The 21,140-nt window shown below is 38.4% G+C and overlaps 1 protein-coding gene across 1 annotated transcript; it reads left to right on the top strand.

Moving 5' to 3' along the window:
* The first annotated feature begins 215 nt into the window (after positions 1-215).
* On the top strand, positions 216-20,293 carry SPI1 (Spi-1 proto-oncogene). The gene is made up of 5 exons (XM_010125154.2): positions 216-504; positions 6,900-6,993; positions 14,552-14,739; positions 18,646-18,802; positions 19,486-20,293. The coding sequence occupies exons 1-5, from the start codon at positions 460-462 to the stop codon at positions 19,800-19,802; spliced, it is 801 nt and encodes a 266-aa protein (XP_010123456.1). The 5' UTR covers positions 216-459; the 3' UTR covers positions 19,803-20,293.
* The last annotated feature ends 847 nt before the right edge of the window (positions 20,294-21,140 follow it).

The following is a 21,140-nucleotide window of genomic DNA, read 5'->3' as shown; positions in this document are numbered from 1 at the left end:
ACTGCACCCATATGCTTGTTTATTGGTAGCAGGCCCAGGCTCTGGGTTGCTGATTATACAGTAAGCACCTGCCCATGGCAGATCTGGCTGAGGGCAGACTTCCTGTTACAGCGCCGCAGCTCCCTGAAATGAGATTTATGCAAACTGTGATGTCACAGCGCACTGATAGACCCAAGGGCTATCTCCCTTCTACAGACATTTGATAAAATCAGGAACTTCACATACAACTCGGGAAGAAGTTCACCTCAGAACCTATTAGGGCAAACTATGAAAACTTGTTAGGGTCCTTCTCCTGTCCTGAGATCCATCACTGCAAAGGGACTTCACGGAGTCCGAGGATCTCACTTTTTTCTTTTTCTTCTTCCTTTTTTTTTTTTTTTTTAATGTGATTTTTTTCAAGTCAGTTATTCTGGATGTTTGAAAACTGAATTAAGAAAAATTCACTCAGAAGTTGGCTGAATGTTGCAAGCTTGCAAAATGGAAGGATTTCCCCTCATTCCCCCTGTGAGTATATGGGGTTTATTCCTAATATGGATCATTGGGTTCAGTAAAAAAAGGCAAAGTAAACTTGGTTTTCTTATTTGAGAATATCTCTGGTTTGGTCTGTAATTGTAATGCCAGGAAGCTGGGCTTAGGTCAATACATAAAGCTAGTGACAACATTGCAATGAATGGGAAATTAACATTTCCTCCCTAAACTTGTATCTGATTTTGATCTCCATTTGTTTTCACAGATTAAATGTATGGTATCTTTGTATAGTATGTGTATAGCAAGTCAGTACTTTTTTTTTTCTTCGATGCTGGCTTTGTGATATAAGGCCGAGTCTTTCCTGAGGTTGTAATTCTTAATAATCTGGAGTCTCTGACATAGTTTCTGTATTTAACTATCTATCAATTTGTGAGAGAAGAGTTGCTGAATGCTGATTTTACATGTTGCAGGTTTTAGGACTCTGTGCTCCTTGCAATGATGGCATTTTAGTTTCTAACTTCAGCTTTTCTTGAACTGAATTCTCTTGAATTCGCTTGCCATGAAAAAGCAATTGTCGAATGAGAAGAAAACCCCGTAGCCTTTAATTGGGTCTTTCAATGTTTACTCTAAGACACAATTTTTTTTTTGTATGCCTATGAGGCTGTTTCTATCCTTTCTTTAACTCTGAAGCATTGTTACACTGAGGTAATTTATCGTATGGTGAGTTTGGAAATTATTATTTATGAAGAATGTAATGTCACTAACCTATTGTTCAGAAACAAACCTTAATGGGAAATCTCTAGGCAGAATTGGTAAAGGAGGACCAAACTAGATTTTATTAAGTTCGCAGAACCTGAAGAGACTTTCTGCCACCCAGAAAGATGGCCCTTTGAATTCCTTTCACATTTGGTATCCGTGTTGATGGAAAAAATGTCTTCTTTTCAAGAGACCTTTTATTTTAGTAGTTTATCCTCAGTGTCCCTGAAATCCCCTATCTACCCAAAGGTTGAGAATACCGTAAAAATCTTTTTTCTTTTTCTTTTTCTTAAATACACCAAGTTGTCCAGTGGATCTACTGTAAATGCATCAGGATAGAAATCTGAAAAGAAATTGAGAAAATGAAAAAAGTACACAGAGATTTCTCAATACGTTACTCATTGGCCTTTAAAAAAAAATTTAAAAGAAACCCAAACCTTGTGCTCAACTACCCCAGAAACCAGTATCTCCATTTTAAAACATACATAAAATCGTTAATTTTCTATCCACTAATTCACTCATAGGCAAGTTTTCTAGACTCTTTTTTTTTCAGTATTGAATTCCAGTACATACATTTAATAAATGGAGTGAAAATCTAACACAGTCTGCACAATATTCTAAATTGTATTGTAGTTAATATTCTGGCTGAGCTCTGTGAGGATGAATGATACAACAGGCAGTGAGAATACAATTACATCTCACCGGAGCACTTGACAGGGCAATTTATTTTTATTTTTGTGATTAAAATGTCCAAATGTTAATAATTTTGTCGTCTGTACTTTCAAAACTGTTTTAAGTACTCTTAGAGCACTGACAGTTAGAGCCCCGCATAGCATGTCTGTGCCTCCTGGGACTTTTTCAGAGGGGAGACATGAGCCTGTTTCTAGACAGGGGGTTCTGTGAAGCAATACTTCCCTCCTCTGCCCCTCCCCTTTCAGTTGAGGGTGGGTCAGTAACTGCCCCCCTCCTGACTACGCTAGGAAACTCTTACCCTTCATTTGGAGAATGCTGCTCAAATGGTTTAGGAGAACTTCTCTGAAGATTAGGAATTTTGTATTGAAAGTTCTGAAACTGGGCGCATGTCTGTCAGTGCATGATAGAATCTAGTTGTGCTACAGGGCGAAAAATTAAGTCAAATCCTTTGCCTAAAGAGACCCTCAGTTATATGTGAATCCCTAAGTAGCCACCCGTAGAAATCACAGCTTTGAATGGAAGTGTATTTGTATATAATTATTTGTATATATAATTATGTATATATATTATAATACCCCACAGAAGCCCTCTGTTCTGTATAACTGCATTACTGGCATGGTCCAGTGAGGCTGGCCCAATGAGTGATCATGCTAATATTTGTACTTATCTTTTCTAAAATAGTTATACTGTAATTTTTTTCCAAGGAAATATGGTTAATCTCGGCCTTAAAACCTGTCTCAGCAGTATATCATTGGAAACTATGTGGAGTATTTTTGAATCACATGCCAGTGAATAGTTATGTCAGGATAACAAAAAGAGATCAGCATTTAGTGAATTTACAAGCACTTGGAGTCACCTGACAAAGTCTTGGTGAACAACAAGAATTTTCAGACTGCTATTCAGTTGAGTCCCCTATATGTATCTTAACCAATGCCAAACAAGCTTTCCTCCAAGTAGTTTTGTGGCTTTTCCCTTGATTTTCAGGGCAAAGAAGGAAGATGGAGGCAACTATCCATTTACCAAAGTCTGTGACAGATAAAGTATTGTTTGTTGACCTTTTGCTTGAGGTTGGAATATGGTTTTAGATAGCATACTGCACCTCATGGCATGTAGGAAAGGAGATATCAACTTCAGCCCACAGCTATGAGTTGCTAACAAAGCTTTCTGTCATTCTTTTACATGAAAGCAATTGATAGAACAAATGGCCATTGACATCAGTTAAATATTAAATTGTAATGTAAGCCATTCTTAGCTTTTTGTCAGGGGAAACAAAACAGTTCAGTGTCATGCAAGTGCTATTAGTAAGTAAGATGATGAAATGGGTGTGTGGGTGGGGATGTTCCAGAGAAGGATGGGGCAAGTGGGCAAAGACTGGTGCAAGAGGCAGCACCAGCACATGGTGAAACCTCTTCTCTCTAACTAGAGAAAAAGCTCTTAATAAAACCTAAAAAAAACCCAGAGAGAGATTAAAAACAGGTTCTTGGAAATAGTTTCTCTAATGAATAAAGGAAAATATACCTAATCAGAGAGAATCCATGCTTTACTATCTCCTTTGACCATCATCTGAGTAAGTTTATTATACATAAACTTTTAAATATTTAATATAAGTCTTCTCGTATTAGTTACTGTACCCTTGAAGATCAGACACCGAGATGGAAAGTGGTGCCAGTTTAAATCCTTTGTGTGGGTGGATTGGTTCAGGTTGCATGAATTATCAAGGATATACACATACATATTTTATCAATGGATCACTGAGCAGAAAACCAATTCAAGGAAGAAAATTCCCACAATCCATAACAAAAGAGATTTTTAAGTCCCAGACTTTCAAAACAAGAGTATGTAAAAAAACAATGCTATATATAAAAGCAGATGTTAAGCATCTGTAACTCACTCTGCAATCGGCCAGATCTGCAAATATTAAGGGAATCACTTTTTTAAGAGTCTATTTGACACACCTTCCTTTAGCTGTGGTTGTTGAATACACATCTGAACTTGTAAAACTAACTTTTGAATGGTAGAAGTTCTTCATTCTCAGCTCTTAAACTGTGAGACACTATTGCCTGTTACACTTTATTGGACCAAAATGGGGGAGTTTGGAAAATCTTAGGGAAAAAGAGACAACAAAGGAAGACTACAACTAGGAAAAATCAAACATTCTTTCCCATCCCTAAAATTTGTATTGTTTATCTGCTTTTGGACTGATGCTTGGCCTTCCTGCCAAGCTATACTTACGTAAAGAAGTGAGTGATAGAGCTTTTGTTGTAGCAGTGGAAATTTTATACACAGCAAACTAAGCCTATAGTGACAGGACACTGATTTCTTTGGAAAATTGTTTACTTTTGGCTAAATATTTATCAGAGCTACAACTTTTGATGTATTTGAATATAGAAAATTTTTATAATTTCAGTCAGTTTCTAGTATTTTAGGTGAAAGGAAACAAAGATTTTTGTTTCAAATTATATATATTTCTGTTACTTTTTAAACCATTTCCCCCAACTAGTATGATGCATTTTCCATTTTGTATGTGGCAGTCTCTCCTTTCACAGAATATGAATGTTTTCCTTTGAGTTATGACAGATTAACAATTCTGAATATGGAGGCAGAAAGTTCATACATAATTCAGGTTGACATGGTTTAACAGGACACATATATTTATGGAAAGGAAATGGAGGAGTGAGGTGAATTAATTTGCAAAGATAATGAAAAGTAGAAATTCCATTCAGGACTTTATCCTGGAGAAAGAAAAACACAGTCTCATTACTTTTTCTTGTCAGAGATTAGAATACACACCACAGGTTTAGGGAATGGGTATGAGTGAATGCATATAATCAGTCACAGTTAGACAGAACACAAATTAAATAAGTAGAGGAAAACCAGAAACATCGGAGAGAATCCATTCTGTACTGTCTCCTTTGACCACTCCTCTGAAATCTAGAAAATAGGTTAATATTTCCCGTTAAATCTCTGTGTAGATGAAGGGCAATTCTATTGGAATCATATTGATTTGGAAAGGAAGACTGTACCTACATCCTCTGGAGACCAGAAATAAGAGAAGTCCCTTCACTGATATCCCGGCTGCGGATACAATTAAATGATGATTTATTCCTTTTACTTAGTCTTTCCCTTAGATTGCCTTTATTGTGGGTTATCATTTTCTCAATATTTCCCCAAAACAATTATCCACCACTACAGATTGTATTGGGAACTGGCAGCCAGACAATGGATTTGCTCCCGAGGCTCTGAATATTCCATGGATGTGATGCCCACTTAGTGTATATTCTGGAAGTCATGACATTGTATGCAATCTTACCAGGGCATTTTAATATGATACGCTAATAAAGCACACAGCTGCTACTAAGAATCTAACAAGGTCCAAAGTAATTTCTAAAAGTATTTTCTGTTCTTTTGTGTTCTGATATCTTAAACCTCTGGGAATAAGTCCCTCTTTTTCTTTATTTTCTTCAATGTCATCATAGAAATCACATGCCTAGAAAAGGACAATCTTTAAATCCCAAAATTCAAACAAAATGAACTGAACAAGTTAACTAGAAGAATTAAAGAGTAGAGTTAATAAGCTCAGATGTAGTTTTCACCAGAAAAAAAAAAATCTTTTCCTTTTGCCAGCTGCTTCTCTACTAGCTCCATCTGGATTTTAATGGCAGCAGCTGCCTTAGGTTTCATGTTCTCGAGCAGTCCGAAGCAGGAAGAAAAAGAGAAGCTTGGCTGCATTTCTGGCATGCTGCCACCATATCCTAAGCTTACAAAATTCCGGTGTTTCAAAAATGAGAGGGAGATAAGGATTTGGGACATACAGATAGGCATATGAACATATAAACACGTGAATATAAAAAATACATCCCTCATGTAAGTTATTATGTTGTTTTAAATATTTATCCTTTTCGCTAAAGTTATTAACAGAAGAAAAATGTTTCTGTTAGTATCTTCTAGAACTAATTTCTGTTCAGAACAAACAGCAAGAAGGTATTTGAGTTCTACATTGCTATTGGCACTGTACAAATTTGTTCAGATTGGAAGAAAATATTGTAACGAACTTAATAGGACAAAAGTTGAGCAAAGCCCCGTGAAGGATGTTGCCCCGCTCTAACTCTTCATTCTGGAAAAAAACAACACCAAATGTTAAATGAAGCAACAGAATTGTGCACAACTAATAATAAACAGACCACCTTTATTGAAACAACATAAGACATTAAACAGTATTGACACTGGTAGTGGGGAGGGACAGTAGCAACATTGAAGTGGGGAGGAAGACAAGTGGGAAAGTTGCCCTATGTCACCTTGTTTAAGAAGGTTTTAAGAAGACAGAGAGGACTTTAATTCTACAGCTAAGGATGCAATAGGTCACAATTCAATATCTGCCCCACATCTGGACTTTTAAAGTCTTCTCTGTGCATACCTAACAGTCCTGTGCAGCTGATTTGAACCAACAAACTTTTGCAGTTCATCTTGGACAAAAACCGAGAAAGAAAACCTTTTTATGCCTTCTGTCAATGTCATTGCCACCACTTAGTGAGAAATATTCAGAATACCATGCTCAGGCAAGACAATCTTCTGCTTTCTCTTTTGTGTACAGGAGGAATAATAATAATAAATGTCTGGCACTAACAAAGAAAAGGTTTTCCTGCTGTGCTGGTGTGATGGCATCTTGGCTTGGGCCTGATGTCCAAGATGATAGCTCTCTGAGTAGTATCTGCAGAAGGTGGGAGGGCGGGATATCAAGAACTTGTGTAATACCACAGGAAAAGTTCTGCTACACAGACTGAGTCTAAGGAGATGTACCACTTTTTTTTTTTTTTCTTTTGCAAACCACTGCTTGGTGTCAAGCAACAAGAACTTGAAGCCTCCCCCTTCCTTTCCCTACACAATATAAAATATATTGGCATCTCCCCTTCACTAACTATATGAATAATTTTCAAGGGATTTGTGTAAGCTTACAGTTCTAAAAAATCGTCTTCTCTTTACAGCCCTCTGAAGACATGGTATCCTATGAGTCAGACCTCTACCGACAGCCTCATGACTATTACCAATATCTCAACAGTGATGGAGAGAGTCATGGTGGTAAGTTAAAAAATATCTCCTTGGAGTGTAAAGTCTCATGGGATACCATAGGAAAGAGATTTAGGACATTCAGGAAAAGAACAAACATGTTGCTGTGATCTATAATGTATAGGCACATACTTTCAAATCAGAAACAAACAATATTTTATTCTGCTTAATGGCACTGTTCCAACCCAGCAACTGCAACACCGTTTCTCAGAAAGAGAATTTTAGAAAGCACTAAATGATGCAAGGAGCTTCCAGGACATTCAGTGTACTGTCAGGAAGGTGAGATCTCATTATCTCTATCGTTCATTATCTTCACTGTATTTTTACTTTCCTCTGCAGATCAAAAGCACCCTGCCTGTTTCAGAATTCTTTGAGGGCATGGATTTGCAATGCTGTATTTCTCTTCTTGTGTTCCCATCTCCAATTCCTGTTTGACTTAGGTCCTAAATAGTTTATTTGTGCCATCATTTTAATTATATTTCTTTGCTGTTTGGCCTTTTAAAACTCCATATATTTCTATCTTTCTGTTGATCTCTTTTGCATGCTGCCACACCTAGCTTTAACTTTCACTCTTCCTCCAGTACACCCAAGTACTTCCTTTCTCTAAATCTATGTAAAACTTCCTTGTAGCTGTTTGTAAGTAAACCTAGCTTAATATAAAAACCCTGCATGATTATTTATTCCTTCAGTTTATCTGTGTGATTTCAAAGTCTTGATGTCTTTATATTTTCATGTCATCTGGGCATTGAACTCTAAATCAATGTAGAGGGGAGAGTCTTGTTTTATTAATTTTGTCTCCTGTGCAATACAATGGTCCAGCAACACCACCCTGGAAATATCAGAGTCAATATTGACTCAGGAAGGAAAAGCACCGTTCTACTGTATCACTCATGGCAGTCCCTTCAGATCCTGGAGTTTCCCTAAAAGACTCCCACTGATAGAGCAACTAGAGCCATCACTGCTTAATTTAAGACATCTAACAACTTCAGAGCATAGCACTGTTTTATCTGTGGCAGAAGCTACCTTAAGGGACAGCAAATTACAGAATAGGATTGTTCTGGGTGTTTAACTGAAAAATAGTCCTACCTAAATTTGTTCTCTACATTGCATTCAAGAAACACCTATGATATTCTTAACACCTGGAGACAAAGAACTAATTCAGTTTTTAGAAGTTATCTCATGGCATCTGTCAAGTCACATTAATCAAACCCAGCAAATTCCATGTGGAAATTCAGGGTTTTTACATTATAACCTGTACCTGTTTACACACCCATAAAATGAGGATAACATTTATGATCTCAAAAGGCAATTGTGACAATTAAACAATAAATATAAAAGATGCCATGTAGGAAAAAGCACTGGGAAATAACTTTTCTGTCATTAAATCTAGGCTACCTCAGGCAACAACATCCCTTTATCTTTCATAATTTTATCATCCCATCTGGTTTACTACCCATTTTTCTGTTGGAAGGCCGTTCCTAAGCTACACTGCTCAGACCATTAAAACGTTTTTACTCATCGTAATGAACATAACAAAAACTCAAAAGTCATCTAGGCTGGTAATGGCCTAAGTAGTACCTAAACACTCACTTTGAGCAGAATTTTGTCTCTTCCTAAATTTGTGTTGCACTTGTCCTAAAGACCCCAAACCTCATTGTTTAATGTTTTAACTCTTGCAGTAAGTGGTTATGGAAGAGGCAACTTAATCCCAGCCTGTACATTTCAATCAAATTTTTATTTATGAAAGCACTTGTGATGTAGCTGGTTGTGTCTGGTATGCCCTATGCTTTCCTGAATTGCTCACAGTCCAAAAGAGCAATGAACAACCAAAGAATACATAGGGAAGTGAAAAACACGAATTAAGACATTTTGCTTCTTTCCTACAAAAATTGAGAAACCCAACTTTGGCTTTTGTTTTGTTAACATGACAAAAGTAGTGGGTCTTGAGAAGAGGCGTGGAAGAGCAGGAAATGGATGTCACAAACTACTTTTAGAAATATGTACTAAGTGTTCAGAACAATGTGGATAAAAGCACAATGATTTAAAAATGACAGAGAAAATGGATAAATAAGGTGCTGCAGTGAAAGCAGTGAAGTGAAAGAGCTGAGAACATGATTAGATAAGAAAAAAGAAGAAATAAGTGGGACAGAATTGTGAGAGAAGAGTTCAGCTTGGGGTACAGTGAGATTACTGGCAATACATAAAAAAAAAACCAAACAATTTTGCAGGTCTACTCAATAACACTATGGACCTCAAAGAAAAGCTACCAGATAAAGCAAATAGATGCTACAAGACAGAATACTTCTGACTTTGCTGATAAGGGACTGCCGAAGAAGTAGAAAGTCTTGCTCATGTGTGAGACTACCTCTCTCTCACTGCTGGCAAATTAATTTTGTGAAAGGGAGATGGCAATAGCTTAATCTGTAAACCTGTGCTACATGCATTACGGTCAGTTTTTTAGAACATAATGCTGAAGGTAAGCCTTACTCCATGTTTACATGAGTAGGCAGTAAAGTGCACAGAACAGTGTGTCACTAATTTAATATGTAAGAGATCATTGTCAGTAAGTGAACACTAAATTTAAGAAGCAAAAAGACACCATAAAAATATCCATATGTTCATCACAACATGCATTGTTTGCATTTATTTTGCATACTGTAGTTTAACTATTTTGTAAATATTGTAATAAATACAGAGACACAGTCATCCAGGACAGAAGCTACTTCAGGAGATCATGCATCTGTCCATCACCCTTACCCTGAGCTTGTATGCTAGTAAGCCTGTAAATGTAATACAGCATATTTTGTAACACTAATGCAATCTTAGTAATTACAAAATCCCACTTTGCAGCTTTGTCTCTAAGTGATTACTAAACATTACTGGTTTAGTAAAAATCACTTTTTGTATGAAGCTGAATGTTGACCTTGTTAACTCTGTTGCTAGCCTCATGGAACTTACTAGATTTCATTATCTGGGATTTTATTTTCATCCTACCTTCTGGAGTAATACGATCATTTCAGAATCTCAACTTTGATTTTATTAGGATTTTAGCGCACATAAAAGTGGAGGAAAGTCCAAACATGTGAACCTTAGTCTTAAATGCTACATGGAAAATAGAAAGAACTCCAAACTTCATTTAAAAATCCCCTCACTTCAAAGCCATTCTTACGATTTGGTAGGGCCTGACTCATAGATTTTAAAACACTTAGCATTATTGAAATTTTGGAGGTTGTAAAGCGAGAGCTAATGAGATCCTACTGTCATGATAGAGAAGAGTGCTGCACTGCCTAGGAGCACAGCAATTCACTCAACAGAAGGTGATTCTGTAGGGAATCAAGACATACATTTTCCAGTGTCCAATATTTTTCTCATTTCCTCTGTGGGTTTTTTCTTGACTTCTTTTTTCAGGTGAGCGAAACAAAGTGGGAACATCTGAACTGTGCGATGTGGCACTGTGTAAGAAACCCTCTCCTAGTTCAAAATGAGTTGGAAAATCTGTACAGCACTGAGCAGAACCACTCTAGCTAGTGTCTGAGCTAGTGTCTAGAGACACTAGCTCAGACCTCACAAGTACAGCCATGTCAACACAGTCGTCTCCTTAGACTGGACAGTGTTGTGCTGACAGAGTGCTGGCTCATGAATTTCTGCATGGTTTTGCACGGCTTCTGCATGGTTTTGCATTGCATGATGCAGATGTAGTCTGTTACTCCACATTATTTATTTATTATTAAATACCTTCCTTAAGTCTATTTCATATTCTAACTGCTGGCTCTAACTTTATCCATCTATTAAAACACAAGCCAAGCCATTTACATTGGTCAGAAGATGACTGAGAAAGCTCAGTTTTGTTTTCCCACTTGTAGAGTGAGAATCTAGCTCCATGGAACAGTAACACAATGCCTTTAGGTCCATTATTGCTTCCCAACAGGCTAACATCCTCTCGGTCATGGGAGGGAGTTCAGAATTCGTGATTGTCCTTCCTCTAACCTTTCACTACATACAAGACCAAAACAAACATGATCTCCATGTCTCTATAGGAGAGAATTTTTTTCACATCCTCTTTCGCTTCACATGAAATTTCTCATAATGACTCCATTGTGAAGCTATAGCTTGGCTTTTAATGACATTTTTCTTTACCCAAAGAATAGACACTTTCCATTTCTAGAATTTTTCTCTCTTTTGTCTTCCTTCCACCTTTACATTTTGGAGACAAGAACAGAATTGCTATGTGTTACTCACATAACACTAACAAAGAACATTGCAGTAAATAGCTACTGCTTCAGTGGAAGAATACAGTACTTTTCCAGAGAAAAACCTTCCTAGCCCTCTTTTAATTATAGAGTGGTTTGGGTTGGAAGGGACCTTCAAAGGTCATCTCGTCCAACCCCCCTGCAAGGAGCAGGAAAATCTCCAACCAGATCAGGTTGCTCAGAGCCTCATCCAGCCTGGCCTTGAACGTTTCCAGGGATGGGACATCCACCACCTCTCTGGGCAACCTGTGCCAGTGTTCCACCACCCTCACTGTAAAAAATTTCTTCCTTAGATCAAGTCTGGATCTATGATAACTCTAATAACTGCAGACACAGATATTTAGATTTTTTTTCATATTTTATGTGCAATGACTTAGCCAGGATGGTTAACTGCAGAGGGGCTTGTGGAGACAGAATTTGGAATTTCTCTTTTAATGTAACTAAAACAATATTGTTTTTCCTAAGTATGTCTGTGAAATTATAGATAATTTTGAAAGAAATAAGGACTTTTCCTCCTGTCACAACTTGAATATTTGGACATAAGTTCATGTTGAAGTAATTTCTGACATAAATTTATTTTGTAATGTATTAGTATTATGTGGTCACTGTAAGTCCCTAAATGCTGTGCTATTAGTACTATTCTATTACAGCATTTTTACAGCAGCATCTAATTCCATAAAAAAGGAATTCAGTAGTGACTAGGCTAAATATTACATAGTGATTAACAGGAATATGCATAAATAGTGTTCCATAGGTTAATTTATTTGTCAAGAAAGAGTTTAAAAGAGCAGTTCTGGAGGCAGCAGGAATCTTGTCATAGGCTCCAAAAAACTAAAAGGTATCTTGAAGTATAAAAACATGAGTGCTGATAAAAAAAAATGTCAGAAGACTCAAAGGCAGACCAAATGCGCAAATACGTGTGTTGGAAATACACTGTGTTCTTTCTTGACCACCATAATTACTGCTAGTAAAAGCTGAAGACCTGCCAGTGACAGCCTCAGAGAGTTTTGCCTGGGCTTTGTCATCCTCACAATTATGCATTGATCTCATTTGCTGCAGTAGGTAATCAAAGACAAGGGGTCTTTAAGAATATACACTGCCATCTGACAGAGAATTTTCTGCACAAGGAGCAGAGTCAGATCATTCTAAAGAACAAGAGTATAAGTTACTCCCGCAATGTATTCTCAACAATTTATTATACAGGGCTGCCCATGGTATATGGGGCCTCCACGGTTGGCTCTACTTAGAGAAATCTGCAGTAATTTAACCCGGAAAAGGCATGAGTCACTGTGGCTCAGTCTTCCAACTAACCAAAAAAGTTTCAGATTGAAAGGGCCCAAAGCCTCCTACCAGGACACAGCCGTAGACGACCTGTGGATTCAAACTCACACACACTCTGCCATTTCCTGGGTTGGACCAGATGTGAATGTAAAAGTACCTGGGTACTTTGCACCCATAAAAACCACTTTTTTACCAAACCCAATTTTTTTTTCCCTAGCACTGCAACATGAAGAAGTGCTACTGTGCATTATAATTACAACTTTGGGCTATAAAATCCATACATAGCCCAGAGAAAGCGCTATACAAGGCAAAGAAATTACAAGGCAATGCAGCAGCTCCGTGGGTGCTTTTATAAGCACCTTTCCATTACTTTCACATGTAGTGACATGGTTTATCATGAAAATCAGAAAAGCAGGAAGGACAAAAAAAGTAAGCACTGGTGTAGTAAATAGTCTGAGAGAGCCTCCAAATAAATTTCCACAGTCCTGAGCCATAACAGCAGCTAAGAGAGCTAAGAGGTACAGTTATGTTTGGTATAAACATAACACTGAGTTCCTCTGAAGGAAGCCATATTGGAAGTCACTATCCCAGCTTTCAAATCCTCAATGAGATTAGACCTAATTGTTTGAAACATAGGTGGGGAAGAATGAGGAGATAGACACTGAGAGAAAGAATGAAACTGGTATCTGGAAAAAAATATTCACAGCACATTAGTATCCAGATAATGTTGTAGAGAATAACATCAGATTTCAGAATGAGACAATTGCTCCTCTATAAATTCAGTGCTACTACACTTGGAACATCATATTCAGTTCTGTCCATCGCATTATCGGAAGGATATCAACAGCTGGGAGGGAGCTTGGAGAAGTGCACAAGTATGATTAACGGAGTAAATATACTGATTTCTGTTGAAATACTGAGAGCTAAATACATGCAGCTGGGTTAAGTGATAATTAAGAGTAGGTTGTAAGGGTACATGATAGCAACCCGAAAACATGTGAAGGGTAGGACAGAAATGAGTTATAATAATACAAGGGAAGAAAACTTGGAATAGTAAGATATAAATTAGAACTGTTACACTGAATATCACAAAGAAATATTGGCCATGCATAGAAAGATACATGAAAAGTTAAACAATGGAAGATTAGTTCCTAGCTTGGTTAAAGCAGTGGATGTGATGTTGACTTTGATTTTAAAAAAACAGAGTGCACACAAATATGGAGGATTTTACTAAAAAAAAAAAAGAAATCTAAAACTAAGAATTACATGGACTTTAACTTCAAAAGTAAATGAATCAGGAAACAACATAATGGTTATCTGAGTACTTTTTTATGTTTTTGAAAAAATCTTAATTATCACAGACATTTCAAACATACTAAAGAGATTAAAAAGGTAGAGAAAGAGTCTACATCAGAATTTAGCTTCACTGTAAACAGTGAACACGACTGACGCAATAGTTTATCCTTCTATCCTCTAGTATTGGTACTGAAAAATGTGTGACATAACAACAGATGATTACAAGAAATATCTAGGAAATTGCCATGTCTTTTCTGCAGTATTCCTGAAATTTTGCTAGCAGATTAAAATAAAGACTGAAGATAATTGCAGAATGATCTATATATTTCCTTCATCTCCTCAGTTCCATGCCATGAGGAAGAGTGTAATGAGAATATGACACTATGTGAATCAGTAGAATTTGTTGCCTAAAGAAAGAAAATGTAAATTTGTTATGGTCTTTTCTTGAGAAAGGTACGAGCATGTCTTTTGCATCTTGTGCTAACTTATCATTGAAATCCATCTCTCCGTCTAAGAGTATTCTCCTAATTAAAGTGGCCTAAGTATTACTTTCCAGCCACAGGCATTTATGAGATTAGGAAAAGAAACTTTACAGGGCTCTATATAGATCGTCACCAGAGACAGACAGGGATGGTGTGGAGAGGGTGAAAGGACAGTGACAGGAGTAGGAACCAAGGAAAGACAAGTAAATGCCATGTTTCTTCATCCTGTAATGACAGATGATCTCTTTTTATTTTCTTTAGATCATTACTGGGAATATCATCCACATCACATGCACAGTGAGTTTGAGACCTTTGGAGACAATCACTTCACAGAACTGCAGAGTGTGCAGCCTCCCCAGCTGCAGCAGCTGTACAGGCACATGGAGATTGAACAAATGCATGTCTTGGATTCTGCAATCCCAACCACACACATCGGACTCAACCATCAGGTATGGTAACCAACCCTTACTCAGAATGTAGGATGATAGTTAAGGGTAAGGAAAATAATGCATCAGGGAATGCATACTCTTATATGAGAGAGGTTGCTGAAATGAATTATGCAAGTTCTCACTGCAGAAGCGTTAGATAGAAAACTCTTCATTCTCAGGACTATGTCATTTCTGCATTCTTCTTATCCGGATAATGAGGAGTCATGTTCTTCAAAGTGTGCCCAAAATGATAATTGCATTTTGTGGAGGTTGTTGAAATGTCAAAATTTTGTTTAATTTGGGATGAAAATCAACTGTTTTGAGATTCTGCAGAGGAACTGGACCTGAGAAGCTATGCATTGTCATGGCAAGGGTATCCAGGACTACTGGATAGCAGGGAAGTTTTTAAATATTTCCAGGCAACCCTGACAATTCTACATGACTCGTACAAGAAATGCTAACAAAGACAAGTCACTGGTAATTTTACCACAGTGAAACAGGCTGAGGACAACCTACTTGTATTTTTCCTGAAAGTAAATAAGCCATGAGCCAAAACACACTGTCTTGTCTATGCTCAGCTTTTACATGAAGCTAGTCATCTCCTTGAAAAAAAAAAAAAGATACTCCATTGTACAGTAATCACCAAAGTGCCAGTGAATTCTCACTAAAGCTGGAATTACAAGAGATTCCATGGTACTGCAAAGATACTAAGCAAAGTGGGTGTGGAGATTACTTTTAACTCTTGATCATACAAGAATATGCCCAAAGTCATTACTGGGAGCAATAAGAAAGCTAGCTGATCTTGTGCTAGGGAGTTTCCCAAGGCAGGCAAGCTACATACAATGTGCTGAATACAAGAAAGAGTTGCATTGAGGTCAGAGAAATAAGTGTTTGCTGATTACAGTGCTTATATAATGGTGCCATTCCTGAAGTTTTGTGAGAGAAACTGCATGCATAGAGTTGTCATTTTGGGCTTTTTTTTTGTTCAGAGCAAACTGAAATTTTATACAAATACTGTATTAATCAAAAAAAAAAAGATGGAAAAAAGAGAGTGAATAAATTAACACGTCAACAGGAAACTGACTGACTGCAAGCTATCAAACTTCTCACCTACTACTTAGAAAAAAATCAGGAATAGAATATAAGATGTAGATACAAACAAAGAATTAGGAACAGAAAGTTACAAGTATAAAAAAATGCTTCATGGAACAGCCGTCTGTGGGAAGCTTCAAGTTGTTTCAGTTGCTCACTGCAACTGCTAATACGTAATGACCAACTGTTACCTCCAACCAAAGGCAAAGAATAAGAATTAGCCCCATTATGGATGTCTTTGGAAGCATCACCAAAAAACAAGAGAGGGTGCTTCTGCTTATCCCGCTTCATCCTACTCAGTTATCATCTTTCATTTTAGGATGAAAGGCAGAGGATTAATTTTGTTGCAACTTTTGATAAAGAGCACTGTGCTCTCTCTGCCCCACCCCATACCAAGCTGCAGAAGATATTAGGAGGTAGAATTCACCACTACCCTCCTCTTCCTTCCTGGCTGGGGATCTTTGGCTTTTTGTTTTAACCTACAGTAGCTCATGCAAATGGTACTCAGCATGTTCTGAGGTTCAGGCTCTGGTGTTTCTCAGCCACAGTCCCAGGCAACACATTCTATTATTCAAGGCATTTTCAAAGAAAAAGAAGCAGGAAGCAAGCTTTAATCCTCTGCTGAATTTGCAAGTTACTAACTGCACCCATGCTTGCTGTGCAATATTAGAGTTATAGCTTGCAAATAAAGGAAGAACATGTACGTTCAGATATTTCTTCTGTTTTCTGTTGATACCACATTATTTTGTGAAATCAAATTTGAGGGTCAAGATGTCCAAATCTTGGACAGGATTTCTTTAAAAAAAATTGTTAGCTTGCCAACAGGTGGTCTCACCAAATAATAAATTAAGAAAAGAATAGTCATTCTGCAGGAAGAATGAAAGAAAAGGTTGAAAAACTGTGAAGAGCTCTAGGAAGAGGAAAATCGCAGATGGATGCCACAGACCCTGAGACAACATCAGAATATGGAGAGCAGCTAGCAGTTTCTCAAGCTTTCTCTCTCCAGAGGGAACTTTAACTGTGTGATAATGTATGTATTGACCTATGCTGAGTTTCAGGTGCAAAGCAAGTGCAAGCAAAAATACAGCAGATAGGGAAAGTGGGGACAGCATGGGGGAAGCTTACTCAACTCCCCAGGTTGGCCTCTGCAACTCCCTTTGTTTGTGAGACGCCATTCCCCCTCCCTGCTCCACAGCAGTCTCCCACCATCCCCCTCCAGCCCCAGAGGAATGGTTTCCTTACTCCCACATCACCCCCACAACGCACTACAAGTTTCCCCAACCTTTTTTTCCCTGCAGGGGCCCCCATCTCTGTTCCCCTCCCCTGTAAGACGTGGTCCCACCTTCTCATTCCCCTTCCCCCATGGCAGAGTCTCTCCCTTCCTTCCTACCCCTGAGGCCACAGCTTTCTTAACTGTAAAAGGCTAAAGGTGACTCTGTGGTGAGGGCTGAAGTTTCGGTCTTGGGGATCTGACAGGAAGCTTACACACTCTTACCCAATCCTGGCCTTCCTGCCAGATCGGCTCCAGCCAATCTGCCAGCTCATTAACCGCCAGCTGCTGCACCCCAAAACCAGCCCTTGGCACACTCCTCTTTGGGACATTTTAGGCTGGTCCGAAACTGATCTGAAAAGCACCACTCGGCAAAGCCCGACTTGGGGTGGGTGGTGTGACTCATGAAGTGAACACCCACTCCCCGCTTCAGCGCCTAAGGTCCCCTGGGAAGGGCGTCAGGCTCAAGACATCCTGTCTTGCTGGAGAGAAGGAAGAGCAATTTAAAAGGAGGTCACCTTCCAGGACTGTTGATCTCACCCATTTCATGAAAGCCATGTTCTATATGCTGCTGGGTTTGGGGGTTGTTGGTTGCTCTTTTTTTAATGTAGGAATTGGGTTCTTACTCCCTGCCCCCTCAGACAGATCTGTTTCTCATTCTTAAATAAGAAGCTGCAATAATTTGTGGCAACTGGTCATGATTCCTAACAAACTAGGCTGCAACTGAGCATTTACAGAGCTGCGGTATATTCCACACAGCTCCTGCCAAGACCTCTATAGAAGAGCAGGAGAATTTAGCACAAAAACTGGCTTGCTAGCTTTGCAGATGAGAAATCCCCATTAATGGGGAATTTTTAGATAGCCACTTAGGAAAAGAGAATGTGAGCCAATATAATGTATCCTTTATCTTAGTGCTAAGGCTATTCTCTTCCTCATGGCGGAGACTCAGGAGAGGAAGCCAACAGACCCACGTAACCCCATCTCCGGAGCTGGATCCAGTTCTGTAGGGATTCAATGCTGTCAGAAAGTACTGTGTCTGAGAAAGGAAGAGGACAACAGAGCCAAAGCCAGTCAAAGCAGCCATGCTAGGGCAGAACTGTTCAGCTTTTTCAAATTTGAAAGAGTAGTTCCAGAAGGTCTGTGTTAGAAAAAAAGTTGTTCTCAAAAGCAATTTTACACCCAGGACAGGCAACAGGGATCAGAAACTCATTAGGAAGGATGCTAGCTTTGGGGAGATACGGGGGAAGAGGGGCAATATCGCTTGCATAGTATATAACATATGGGAAAGTTCTGACTTTCACAACTTTATGCCTCCTTCCCTCTTGTAAAGATGCATCTTTGTACATGTGTAAGAGTTGACTGTTAGCTGGAAGTGTTTCTTAATGGCATAGTATTTATTATAAATGTCAACAGCTAAGTCACGCGGTATTGCCCTAAACAATCTCATATAACTCTTACTTTCTCCTCTCTTTTCTCTGTATCTCTCCCATGACGTTTCCTTCTTTTATCTCGATGCCTCACTCTCTACCACCTCCTCCTCCCTCTACTACTCTTTTCTCCCAAAGGTGTCCTATTTGCCCCGGATGTGCCTACAGTATTCCTCTCCACCGCAGCCGAGTTCTGATGAGGAGGACATAGAGAGGCAGAGCCCCCCACTGGAGGTATCAGATGGGGAGACTGATGGTGTGGACCCTGGGCCTGGAATTATACATGGAGAAACAGGTCAGTGAAGACAGAGGGACTTTGTCAAGCTGAGCAGTTATTACATTACCATGATCATAATTAATTGAACTGTAGAACTGCTGTGCTGGTATTTTATCCCACTGCCAAAGCTTCACTTTCCCTAACTCCTTGCACTCTCCTGTCCTCCGAATCATTTATGACCATAACTGTGTCCGTATCTCAAATCTCATTTCTTCATGTACTCCCATATCCTCCTTCTGCCTTGCCTATACAGGCTTCCTGAATGAAAATGGCTTTTGCCATTTCTACTCCAATTTCCAGTAACAGATAGAAAAACCAAGGCAAGAAGGTCAAGGAACTGATTTTTAAAAATATTTAGCTCCGTTTGCTCAGTACCTGAAAGTCAAGTTCTGTATAACCTGCCCAAATCAGATTAGTTTCAAATTAGCAATGTTTTTCAGTTAGCTTCAAATTAGCAAATTAATTTCAAAACAAGGCCTCTGAAATTGCTTATTCTTGTTTTTTCTTCTTGGTACGTCTATCCACATTATGTCCTCACAGTGTAACGCTGTCTATTGTTATAAGTGTTACAAACTGAAGAAGTTATGCGACTGACAAGCTAGCTGAAACATTTATATAAATTACATACATTCTGCTGTTTCACCAGGAATTACACTCTAATAGTAATGCTCCACTGCTTTTCTTCTCTGACTCTTACACAGGCAGCAAGAAAAAGATACGTCTGTATCAGTTCCTTCTGGACCTTCTTCGCAGTGGAGACATGAAGGACAGCATCTGGTGGGTGGACAAGGAAAAAGGCACTTTCCAGTTCTCCTCCAAACACAAAGAAGCATTGGCGCATCGCTGGGGCATCCAGAAAGGCAATCGCAAGAAAATGACCTACCAGAAGATGGCACGGGCTTTGAGAAACTATGGCAAGACAGGGGAGGTCAAGAAAGTAAAGAAGAAGCTGACCTACCAGTTTAGTGGAGAGGTGATGGGAAGGGGGGTCACTGATAGGAAGCATTATCCTCACTGAGGCCATGGGACCCTAAGCAAGAAAAATATTCAGACCTCCTGGCTGGATACCAGCAGAGGAGATGGACGCATCTTTCTCTTTGCTTCCTGTGCCCCCTTCTCTGCCTTTAAACAGCCTTTACCATCAGATGTTTCTGGTACGAATTCCCTTCTTCAGCATCTGAGAATCCTAAACGTGACAGAATTCTTTGCTTCCATCCTACAAGTTGGACAGAGTTGGGAAATTTAAACAATGTACAAATATATTATTGCCAGGAAATATTTCTGTGATTGTATTGTAACTAAAGAATACTGCTGATGAAGTTTTGCCTTCAAAGGTGGTGCTGTGTCATTCACAGTGACACTGCATTAGCTTACAGCTTTCAAACTAGCATTAATACAGGCTCTGCCGCAGCTCTCAAAGCTAGAGAGAAGTTTGCAGATCTTGGAATGATACTCGTTCTTTTAAATAGTAATAACATGTACATATTTAATAAAATTTGATATAATGAAGTTCTGGTGTTTGTATAATAAATGATTACTTCATAAACACATTTTGCATGCATTCAGTTATGCAGATACAGCTCATGTGGGGTACCTGAACAAAAAGCACACTGGGTTATGGGCTTTTATCCATCTGTCACTACTTTTTAATTTACTTAGAAACATCATCAATGCTGTCAAACTAAGTAACAAATATAATAGATGAGATACATTACTGTGAAAGAAACTACAGTTCTGAAGTAAATTTTAAAATACATATTTGTATCCACCATTATTTTTTCCTGTGCAAATGAAGCCCTGGCAGTTGAATAATTTCTATTCATTTATACCAAGAAAGGCATTTATAACTCTATCCAGTTTAGAACATAACAATTAAACATATTCTTTTGTGGTTGCACTCATTTTCCTGCTCCTGTTCTTTCCTCTTGCTTGCTTTCCTCCACAGTGATATCCTGATTTTAGCTTATGAACCTTTCATGTATTTAATCATGTCTTTGCAGAATTCTAGTACAAAAGGTTTTCAGGCTTTGAACTGTGGATTTTAGTCTCTACTGTAAAAGAATTAAGAGTAACGAATAACTGCATTGTATAGATTACACTCAAAATGCAAAATAAAAGATAATTCAGCACCTGAGATACCGTGGTAAAGTTACCCAGTACATCTAAACACAGAAAAGAAAGTCAAAGCCAATCAACACTAAGAAAATTAGCATTTTGACTTGTAATATTATTTAACATATCTCAGCTGTGTTCAGGCACTCAGAAATCAGGAAATATCATCATGACTCTTCCAAAATAGATGAGGTGAAATGAGATAGGTCTAGAATGAAGAGAAAAGTTTTGTTTAACAATACTA

This window comes from Chlamydotis macqueenii, chromosome 5 (assembly GCF_036417535.1).
Source record: "Chlamydotis macqueenii isolate bChlMac1 chromosome 5, bChlMac1.mat, whole genome shotgun sequence".
In the NCBI taxonomy this organism is placed as follows: domain Eukaryota; kingdom Metazoa; phylum Chordata; class Aves; order Otidiformes; family Otididae; genus Chlamydotis; species Chlamydotis macqueenii.
This window is presented reverse-complemented; position numbering and strand designations above follow the sequence as displayed.